Consider the following 11458-nt stretch of genomic DNA (forward strand, 5'->3'; position numbering starts at 1 on the left):
CACACACACACACACACACACACACACACACACACACACACACACACACACACACAAACACAAACTGATCTCTTTTCATATCTTTTCTTCCACCAGTATGAAGGGTGCGTTGCTGATAGCTGTCATGTTGGCAACAACAGTCCTGGTAGAATCTCAATTTGGCGACCCGTTGGATCCTATTCGGAACAGTATCGTAACAGGTAAAACTTTTCCTTCTGCTCTATCTCTGTGCCTCTTGCCATAACTTGTGTTTCAATGCCTGGAGAACCCGTTACCTGAAAGAAGCCGAACCTCTGCATTAGAGTAGTTTTATTAGTATCAGTTACATTAGTGTGTTAGATTAGTATCAATAGTCTTGCTTGTAATACACACATGTATATACCTTTCCATCTGTTCACTTGCACTAGTTAGCCCGATATAGGGCATGAAAGTGCAATAAAGGTTATCTGATAAATGACTTTCGTCCTTCTCTTCCTAATAGGCCCGCGAAGTGATCTCCGCTGCGGATGGCATTACCATAATGCCATATGTGACCCTCATGGCAAATCCCCATGCTGTTCCAATCGGTACTGGTGCGGCAACACGGCGTACCACTGTCACTGCTCGGGTTGTGTCGACTACACAGGTACATAGTACAGAACAATAATTATTCCCTTCCGGGAAGGGTATAAAATCAGCCTGCTTTAGTGTGGGAGACAGATAATGTACTCGCGTATAGACAATGTTTGTGTCTTTCTGCCAGCATCAGTCATTTCAGCTGGAAGTTTTTTTCAATGGGATTATCCTTCCTGAAACTTCCCAATTTTTTTGCATTAATTTTGGAGTTAATTTTTTTTGTTAATTAAAGGTTGAAGAAACCAAAAAGGCAGGTGGTCTTATAGATGAAAAGCTATTCTTTCATCCCATACACAGTTATTTGCCTTCCAAATTATTCCCTAACTGAGGCGGTTGCTAGACTTCATGGTGTGCAGCTTCGAATAGATAGAAAAAGTATCATTGACTTGGGCAAAGTGTTGGTATAGTTTTAGGTACGGGAATGTGTCGACAAACAATTGCCCTCCTCATGCCTTTCACTCATTTCCTTATTTTTCAGGGTGCCATTTTCCATTCAAGTACAATGGAAATACCTACCATTCCTGTACTTACGACAGTCATGACCATCTCTGGTGTGCTTTAACCGCGGACTTCCAGAAGGGCAAATGGAAAAACTGTAACAGTAAGTTCATGATCACGATGAAATATTTCCTTCTACAATTTGTCTTCTGGTTCTGTGTGGGACGTAGCCAGAACAACCTGTTGTGTGCCCTCTTCTTCTCTCCATGTAACTTCTTTTCATCCGCGCTTTATTTACCTGTTTTGTCCTACATGTACTCATATGTACTCACGAAATATCATGAAACGTTAACATGGCTGAAAAGTGTAAGACATTGTGATTTTGGGGTGAAATTTTAATTTTAGCTTCGAGGTTTACTTCCGCGTATTCTTGCGCGCCAAGTGTAATCCGCCCGTTTGACCCAGAGTTGAGGCTTGACGTGTCAACTAAAACTGGTGTCATGAGCACAATAGTCAAGTTTTGTTAGTATCAAGCAATCAAACAGCCAGCTTACGACTTTCACCAAAGTTGGCGTCATTTGGATATGTATTACACAAGTTATGCTTCTTTATTCTTCATTAATGGCACGTTTGCTTACAATAATGAATAAGAACAATAATACCCCACCTGGACCATAATACGACTATCACAAAATGATCAGGGGACATCGAGGTATCATTCTATGGTACTGACCAAAGTATGTACTAAGTACGGGGTCGGCTACCACACGAGTTTGTTTTTTTTTTTCAGAAAAGCGCAGCGAGAATCAGAAGAAAGAAGTTCTCCAAGATGCTGCTGCTGTGCTGAAGGAAGTTGTGCAGGAAGCGGAGAGGGAGGCAGCCATGGACCTGCTGGAGAGGATTGCTAGCCTGGATGGTACGTGGAACTCTATCTGTTCATAGCATTATGGCCTCACCAACACCACGTAGTATGTAATTATTATTAGGTATTGGGCAAGGCTGTGTGTGTGGGAGGGGGACAGGTCCATTTTTGGGACGGGGAATGTGGTGAAGTAATTTGCTGCAATTTCTCTGGATGCCGGCCTTTCTTAATCTCCAAGCAGATCATACGGTGGCAAGGCAGTATCCAATGGCCAAAGGAGTGTCCATTAACCATCGGTGGCTAATGGCCAGTTTCTAGTTTTGGTATATTTTTCTTTATTTTTTTCCTGCTGCGTTTCTAATTGCATTTACCACAACATGTCTCTTCATCTGTCACATGTAGGCAGCGTGGCTGTTCCCCAGGACCCTGCAGCTGAGTGGTGGGAGAAGAAGGAGGATGAGGCGGAGGAAGATGCCGAGGAGAAGCTGGAGGAGGAACTGGAGGAGGAGTTGGAGGAGCTGGAGGAAGAACTGAAGAATAAGGAGGGCGACCATGATGAGTGATGGTGAGGAGAATATAAATACCATGTAATGTTTAACCCTGTAGAATGGTCAGGTGGTAGAGTGGTTGGTCGTGAGTTCGATCCTCGCCGAGTCATACAGAAGACTTTAAAAATGGTACATACTGTTTTCTCTGCTCTGCACTCAGCATTTAGGAAAGAGTATGGTAGTCGAAAACAGCTCGCATTTTTCCATTGACATAATTGCAACTTCTTTATTCCTTAGCGTCCCAGCGGCCATCCCTGCGTGAAATTCGTCAGGAAGAAGACGCGTACACGCAGGATCGATGAGCTATAATCTCCTAGCAATTTTTTTTATTTTTATTCCGAAACATGTAATCACAAGACGTGGTGACGACACACTCAAGTTTTATTCAACTTATATTAATGCCGACACCAACACAGGGACAGTACAATACTCATTTACACCTGAGCGAAGTGAGGAAAGTCGTGTTAAGTGCCTTTCCCAAGGGCACAAGATCGGTGACATGTCAGGACTCGAACCCGGGGCCTCTGGTTCCGAGTCGAGAACGCTGCCGCTGCGCCACACGACCCCACAACCCCTAGCAATTTGCTTGCCTAGTGATGTTCCATTAGCAATAAATAATGTTCGATATTGATTAATGATAATCTTTTAGAAAGTTTATATTTTCCAATTAGTGAGCTGACTAGATTTAAATGGAAAATACGATATTATACTTAAGAAGAATCTTCTGTAATAGCGTCTTTTCATGATATTATATTGAGATAAATGACTTGTCTTAATAGATTTTGATATCAAATTCTATCTTAGACCTAGGATATTGGGGCTATTCTTACACAACCAGTAGTGTCTGCTTACATTTCCATGTCTATCACACAGCTTGTGACTGCAGTACTGCTTCTCACCGCTAGATGTAGGTGATGCAGGTGGTACCGAGAAGCAGCACTCCGGTCACCTTCCTGTGTAGGAAGCTGTCTGATAGACATAGAAATGTAAGAAGAGGAGAGATACTATACCATAATTTGGCTTTTAAAAGAACGGTATCATATTCTACCAACCTTATTAAACTATTTTCGGAAATTCTGTCTTGCTTTACTGCATACGCAAGGTGTGGCAAATAAAGGTTCTGGAACTGTGAACCCGGTTTACTGGACTGTTTTTTTTTTACATATCAAGTTGATAGCTCTTAGGCATAGTGATATCTTGAGGGCTAATGATGAGAAGTGTGAAAACGTAAATCTAGAGTAACAAATAACGTTCAGCAAATAACTAATTGGTACCAAACCAAACTAACTCAAACAACCTACATGATACATAAAATCACGCTAACAAAATAAGTGAAACAATAGTGTAACCTTGATATAACGTAGAACTAATGTAGAACATAAAAGAATAAATCAGAATTGAAATCAGGATTGAATTTGAAACAAAGATGAGAAAGAGAGAGAGAGAGAGATTGTCGTTTCTACCCTATGACGTAATTCAAGGTCAAAAGCAAAACTTTGTTTGGGTAGAACGCCCTTGTATTGTCTTGTTGCTTAGTTCTAGAACAGCATTTATGCGCGGCTAGATTTGTATTGCGACCAGCAACACTTCGTAAACGGTCGTACCGAAACTAACTTTGCTGCGTAAAATCATCATTACGAACTGTTTATGTAAGGATGGGAACGTTAGTTGATCGCACGTTTTCGGCCGTATTCACCGTACTGGAAACTTTGTCTCTGGTGAGAGTAGGAGGGAAGGGAGACGGCAAACCGAAGCTAAACGTGACCGTCCATTCCGCGAAACACGTCCCCAGTCACGGAAAAGTGTTCGTCAGCATGAAACACGGCGAGGAAAAGTGGAGAACCCGGACCAAGAAATCAGGGAACCACGTCTGGGACGAGACGGCGGAATTCTCTCCAGCTAGCCTGCCGGAAAACGACGACGTCGTTCTTCTGAAAATAAAGAAAGTTCGGCGGTGCAGGGAGAAGACGCTGGGAACTGTTCGTGTCGACGTTCCCCAGGCACTCTGGACTAACGGACACCTGCCAGCGAAGAGATGGTACGGAGTGGAGGTGGAGAAAACACAGGATTCCAGGAGAAACCATTTCTTCAGGTGTCTGTGACTCTCGACAATGAACCCACAAAGCACGGTGAGAAATAAACTACATGTAGTGACGTTATCTATTTCTCTTTGTATTTCTTGGTACTAGTATACGAATGTCTAGCCTGTGTTCACACTCTCTCTCGCAGCCAGGCTACCTAGCCCCCTCTCTGAGATCTAAGTGATTGTTGGGGGTCTATGTACCTGAAATCATTGTCATTGGAGAACAATAAAGAAAGTCTCAAATGGTTTCTACTACAAAATATGACGCCAGAAACAAACTTTTACTTGCGTTCGTATGGTTGATGGGCAGACCTTGTATACTAAAACGTTCACAAATCATTTCTTGCAGACCAAACCGAGTCATCGAGACCGGACGATATCAAAACGTCCGCTGCACCAGAGAAAGCTCAAGAGTCCACAGATGACTACAAGAAGCGCGAGGCCGCTCTGATTGAGGTGTTCAACGCGATTGAGCGGGAAGCATCCGGCCGTAACAACAGCACGAAACGGTCGTCAGCAGAATCGGGTTCTTTCGAAGCATCGAATCGTACAACAGACGCGACCGCCTCGAAGGGAAATGGCGAGCGTCCGAGCTTCTCAACACGCTGCCGTCAGCTGCTTCAAAACGTGATGAAGAAGAGGAAACCACAAGACAACAAGAACGACGCGTCACTGTCCAACGAGTCGCGAAATGGGCGTCCAACAGATGACTCCACTCCTCGTCAACCTGATGAAGACGACGTGTCGGCCGCGGGCGAGCCAAGTTACCGCGACGTTGTCATGTCGAGTATCGACACACTGTGGGATGACCTGTTGGCTAAGAAATCGTATGTTTTGGAGATCCTCTCGTACACAGACTCTCTCCGGACAAAGCTGGCCAGCGTGGCTCCCTACGTCATGGACTACATCAGGGGTCTGGCCGAGAAAGTGCCCGAGACCGTGTCTTACGATCTTCCCGACAGAGTTGGGAAAAGTCTGGAGGAACTGAGAGAAATCGAGAAGACGCTGATGGTTCTGGTGGAGCAAGAAGACAAGCGGTCCGTGTTCGTGAAGACGCGATATCTAGAGGAGATCTCGAGGATCGCCATAGAGGAAGCTCCACAGGTGCTGGAGGCCGGACCGTGATTCTCACCCACAAAAACTCTAGTCGACTGCAATTCTGGCAAAGTCCACACTCGTGAGTCGAAAGGAGGTTGGAAGACATATGGGGCGTTCTGCTATGAAACTCACTGATGATAATAAAGCACTTCCATTGTACATATTGCCAGGAAGATTATCTACTTACTATGGGAAATAAAGTGTGGGCTATTTTCACCCGTTTGATTGCTCCTCTGCCATTTGCTGAGAGCTTCTCAGCACCAATATTAGAAGTCCACAGGGTCTCCAGAAAACATTTTACTGGACGTTTCGTCCTTCTTGAATCATAGCTCTGGAGGGGTATTCGCCCTCTCTTATCTGTTGCAGTCAGATTTGACAGCTCGAAAGTTCTTTGATCACCTCATTGTACGTTTGAGAAAGTTTGTTCAAAGTTCCAGAGTTCCTAATATTACTGTTTTTGTAGAAAAGTTTGTCGTTTTGCACAAGTATATGTGCGGCCGTTCTGTCCTGAAGCTTTCTTTATAACCACATGTACGTATTACTGAAGCCAAGGGAAGAAATGTTATAACATATGCTAGCTGATAACGTTAGTGATCACAATAAGGTTTGATGAATTTCACCAGTATTGTTTAGTTGAAGCACGTTCTCTGAACACTTAATGGTATGTTTGCAAAAGTTTATGCAAAGTTCTCGAAAGTTCCTAGTCAACTAGTTTTCTTGGAAAAGTTTGCAGTTTTGTGTAGTTTACTACAAATTCCTGAAATAAATAAAATGGTCTAGTTCTGAAATTTGTCTAATGTTATTGTTATTTTGTGTGTGACTAGTATTAAGAAAAGAAACATGAAAAAAAGGTTTCTGTAAAAGAAGTTTTTTTTCTAAAAGGGCACAAAAGCATGGGAGACAACTGATACACAGACAGGAACACAATGACAAGCATTATTTAGTTTGTATTTGGACCATGTTTGTTCCAAGCAAATGCTGAGATGTCACTCACCATTAAATCACATTTCTATATTCCCACATACCCATCATAACATATGTCCGAGAGCTAATGCTATTGATTTCCTCCACCAGGCTTTAATCTATAAGCATTTTTTTTCTAATCAGTGAACAATGAACCTGGTGTTAACATCGTAATATCGATGATTTTCGGCTCAATATAATGTCACATATATAATTCACCTCACCTGATAACATTATACCTAATACATAATTACATGGTACATAATTGTATGAAATAAAGAATTAAAGAAAGTTTATGCCCAAGTGTCCTTGTGCAACGCGACCATCAGTGCATCCATGATACTAGTATTAGTTTGTCCATAAAGTAGAATATACTTTCGATTGATACCATCATAACATGTACGTACACTACAGTCATCTATTTTCGTTCACATGTGCCAATACCCTAATACCAAAAACAATAACCCTACAAAGTTGGGTAGACTTTTCTGGGACCCCCTGTAGCTGTCCGACTGTTTGCTCCACCATTGCTCGCGCCTTTGTCGCTCGACTCGTGCCTTCAACGCTCGGTTTGTGGACGTATTTGGGGACCAAGGCAGGGGTCACCACCTTGCACACTTCGAAAATGTGCTAAGAAACGGCAATAAATGTCGATAACAGATCACAAACCGTTTATTTGGGGAATAAAAGGCCGAAAAATGCACTGAAACATACGAGCGGCAAGCACTGTACGCTTCTAAGTACATGTTGCAGTTCTGACTAATATCGCTATAGTGCTGTGAGACCGTCGGAGATGTGCGGCCCGGCCGGAGATATGTACCGGCCCGGCCTGAGATGTACCGGCCCGGCCGGAGGTGTAGTTTAACGGGGGTCTACACCCCCCCCCAGGTAGACAGGCATAATATCAGAAGACTAGCTGCGTAGACCAGAGCGAGGCGTAGAGCTAGGTGTCTACGCGTCCATCGAATTCGCCTTCAGGTAAGCCTGGTACGCTTCTTCATCCATCATGTCGTCCAACTCTTCTGGGTTGGACAGTTTCATCTTTATAATCCAGCCTGGAACGGTGAAACATCATTCAATGTTAGTTTCAGAAGTTTCACAACAAATCTACACAGTCACCTGGACATTCTTTTTCATTGGACACTATAAGAATATTGGACACTGAACAAGACTACTTCCTGAGAGGGGTAAAAGAGGCTGTTTACATCAGGACCCCTCTCCCTTCATTGGCCGTGGCAGGGGCTGACACCGTTTACCAGCCTATGATACCTTTGACCCGGGGTTGACATCACACTTCAGAGAAGCCATGTGACAAGTCTCACTGAGTTACTTGAATAATTTGAGAATAATTTTATTGTGTTGGAACAAGAGTTCTAAACTCTAACGTATAACAGCAATGATAGTTTGCTTGTTTCAAAGAAGGCCATGTTGATTTTATTATATGGATGGCATCCGCGCATGCATGAATTTTCACCAGTTTCGAAAAATAAATTTTCGACCATACTATATAAATCATACAAAGCAGCTGCAAATTGACCAAATACTAATTTTGTAGAATGCCAAAATCAATTTCAAATACAAAAGAAGAAAGCGTGAAGAAATGAAAATGAAGAGTCTGTTATTTTAGACCATACTTCAATGATTTGTTCAACATTGTTGTATGTTTTTTTCTTACCGTCATCATAAGGGGAGGAATTGACGAGGGTAGGTTCCTCCTGCAAGGCCAGGTTCACCTCTACACACTCTCCGCTGACAGGGGCGTACAGGTCGCGCACCTCTTTCACACTCTCCACGCAACCACACGCGTCTGCAAGGCAAGAAGACCAAAAAAACCTGTCCTGCATTTGAATGATGCACTTGCTGACTCTCCTGACATCCGGAAGCGTGATGATGTCAGGAGTGTCAGTGGATGGATCATGCATCTGACAAAGGTTGACGAGATCGACCGCTGAAAATTCATGCTGAGTTCCTTTCTTGTGTTGGAACAAAGTTTAAACTGTACAGTGCAGTGCTTTATCTTTATACTCACCTCCTTTGCTTAATTCCTCTCCGACCTCTGGAAGCTCCACAAAGACCATTTCGCCTAGCTTGTCCTGTGAAGGGTGAAATGTTCAAAATGAATTGTTCAACCTTTTCATTTTTTTCTGCTTTTTTTCCTACTATCAAATTAGATTTGGAGTCTGTGGAGGATGCCATCCATAAAATTTACTTGCTATGGCCTGAAAGCATTTATGGATAAATCCCACATTTCCTGCATTGCAATTTTCAAGAATTATGTTACATGTACTTATCCGTTTAAAAAAACAAAATGCACATTTGTACCATTTGTACTACTAATATCACATGTAGTACTCACCTGAGCATGGTAGGTGATACCAATAGTACCAGTGGTTCCATCCACAGTTATCCATTCGTGTTCCTTTGTAAACTTCCTCACTGCAACAGAGAAGGTTTGTTTGAACCATTCTTTATTCATGACAAGCTCAAATCATTGAAGTCATGACATAAGGGAAGAGGTAAAGGGTCAGAGTAGACAAAATATATCGAAAAGATAAAACAAGGAGCTTGGTTTTCATTCATTCTTTATTTCAGGTAAAAAACCCATATAACATGTACAATACATCATTAAAATAATACAAAAACACTACAGACATACAAGTAAAACAGGAAGAAACCTAAAAGCATAACAAATGGTAGGTCTTCCGAAAGAATGAATTCCTGTAGAAGGCATCGGAATGAATTAAGCGACAGATTGTTGCGTTATTGGAGGAAAATAACCTTTTTAGAAAAGAATAACAGAAAAGTTTTAACTAGATGGATAAACTTTACATCATTAAAAGTCTAAATAATTTTTTACACATACAAGTTACAAAAAAAAACAATTACAAATGTGTAAGAATGAGAGCTTGTATTTTTGCCATATGAGTCGTGTCTGAGAAATATTTCAACCGATTTACTGAAGAAAGACATTGCTTTCGAAAATGTGTTAAATAATTTTCCAGACTTCAGAGGTTTTGAAAGTCTTATGTCAGATCGAAAATTTATACTTTTTACAGCCTGACAGTGACATGTGGTGGAAAAAAGGCTAGGTTTGTTTGCTTTTTGCTAGGATCGGTCGGGAAACTGGAAACACAACATTTCTTCATACTAATCATAGGCTTATGCAAATACAGCACAAAGGGACTGCATAAACTAATCGGGATGGATTGTAGGTAACAATTACTCTCCTTGATGTAATTTAAAAGCAGTTGTCTGCTGTCCATGCACTCTGATAGGGGCACGAGTCAGTTTGGAGCAAAATATACAACTGTTTCTTACTTACAGCTATTACGCCATAGTAACAGAGATTACGTTTCCGCGCACACTGACCTGTCCAGGCTTGGGACCAAAATGACCTACACTGAGTACCACAATGGCTCGCTGATTATTAACTGCAGTTCGAAACCTACACCCTCAGCAGCTCAAAACCGACGCGCCTCACCCACTCTGCGGCATACCAGCTGCCTACATGTAGGTGCAGAACCCTTTACAGAGAGAAATCCTTCTTCCCACGCACCATCAAAGAATGGAATAACTTACCTGCGGACACTGCCATTTTTCAACAATCTAGAGGGCTTTAAGTCCAAAATACAAGCCCAGTAATCTCCACCTCTCCACCGCAGTAAACCCGTCACGGAGACAAAATCTTTGACAGGTCGAAGGTGGTCGCCCTACTCAAAGAAGAAGAATCTCCACTTTGACAAAATCTAAATACATTTAATTAAGGGGCTGTTGCTGTCGAACCGGTTTTTGTCCCCAAAGTTCCTAATCAACTAGTTTTCTAGGAAAAGTTTGTAGTTTTGTGTAGTTTACAAATTCTTGGAGGAAATAAAATGGTCTAGTTCTGAAATTTGTCTAACGTTTTTTGCTTGTTTAATGAGTAAATAGTATTAACTAAGAAACATGAAAAAAGTTTAGGCCACACCAAGTAAATTTATGGATGACGTCCGCGCGCGCATTGATTTTGGCCTGTTCCTAGAAAAAACACACAAGAAATTCCACTTCCTGTAACAATGACCAAAGAGTCGCGACAGTGCCACAAATCGTCAGATTGCTGTTCCACCTGATTTATTGCTGTTTTGATGATGAAGAAAAGACTTCTTGCTTGTTACACTGTGTCACCTCATTCAATTTGTGTCCTAACATTTATCGTCTCTTAGTTCATTTCTAATCTAGGCATCTTGTTTTTTAGGGCCCTTTTTGTTTTTTTTCGCCCTCTCGCATTAGATTTAGGGTCTCCAAAGGACGTCATCCATAAAATTTACTTGGTGTGGCCTTATGTAAAAAAACGCTTAGTCTAACTGAAAGGCATACTTTTTCCTAAAAGACCACAAAAACACAGGACAGACAATAGTTTCCCCATTAGAACCAATAATTTCAATTTATTACATAAAGTTGCATCCATGAATTGGCTTGTCTTGCACTCAGTACACACCGATGATGTGAAATATGGACGAACAGTCTACGATTCAGACTTTTACATCACAGTTTCTCCTGCACTGCTGCGAAACTTTTCAAGACAAGAGTGGCTTTTTTTCCTGGATGGAAGATCTTAAGCCTTGAAAAATGTAGCTTTGGTGGTTCCTCTATCTGCTAGTGCAGTTCACAACATGTACAGTAGGTGGTGTTTACAAAAATTGTACTTCACCAGGAAAGTTCACTGTGGGGTGACATTACGTGCCAACTGACAATGTGACTGAGGTTTACAACTGCAAGATACTGTATTCATATTGCTACATGTTCCAATTGATTGTAACACCTGAAATACACTTTTTTCTAGTAACAGGAACATCATGACAAGCATCATTTAGT

The 11458-nt window shown here is 41.8% G+C and overlaps 1 protein-coding gene across 1 annotated transcript; it reads right to left on the reverse strand.

Moving 5' to 3' along the window:
• Nucleotides 1–6569: 6569 nt before the first annotated feature.
• LOC109482151 (glycine cleavage system H protein-like) lies at nucleotides 6570–10356 on the reverse strand. The gene is made up of 5 exons (XM_019784854.1): nucleotides 10187–10356; nucleotides 8964–9043; nucleotides 8637–8700; nucleotides 8283–8414; nucleotides 6570–7662 (listed from the first exon to the last, which is right to left on the reverse strand). Exons 1-5 carry the CDS (start codon nucleotides 10200–10202, stop codon nucleotides 7559–7561), a joined length of 396 nt encoding a protein of 131 aa, XP_019640413.1. The 5' UTR covers nucleotides 10203–10356; the 3' UTR covers nucleotides 6570–7558.
• Nucleotides 10357–11458: the final 1102 nt, after the last annotated feature.

Source organism: Branchiostoma belcheri, unplaced genomic scaffold (genome assembly GCF_001625305.1).
Source record: "Branchiostoma belcheri isolate BF01 breed outbred unplaced genomic scaffold, Haploidv18h27 scaffold59, whole genome shotgun sequence".
In the NCBI taxonomy this organism is placed as follows: Eukaryota; Metazoa; Chordata; class Leptocardii; order Amphioxiformes; family Branchiostomatidae; genus Branchiostoma; species Branchiostoma belcheri.

What these genes read in the sequence shown, in the direction of transcription:
- LOC109482151 (XM_019784854.1), bottom strand. An exon ending in GTATCACCTACCATGCTCAG is followed by an intron (nt 8,701 to 8,963) that starts GTGAGTACTACA and finishes CACCCTTCACAG; the next exon opens with GACAAGCTAGGCGAAATGGT. An exon ending in AGAGGAATTAAGCAAAGGAG is followed by an intron (nt 8,415 to 8,636) that starts GTGAGTATAAAG and finishes CTTGCCTTGCAG; the next exon opens with ACGCGTGTGGTTGCGTGGAG.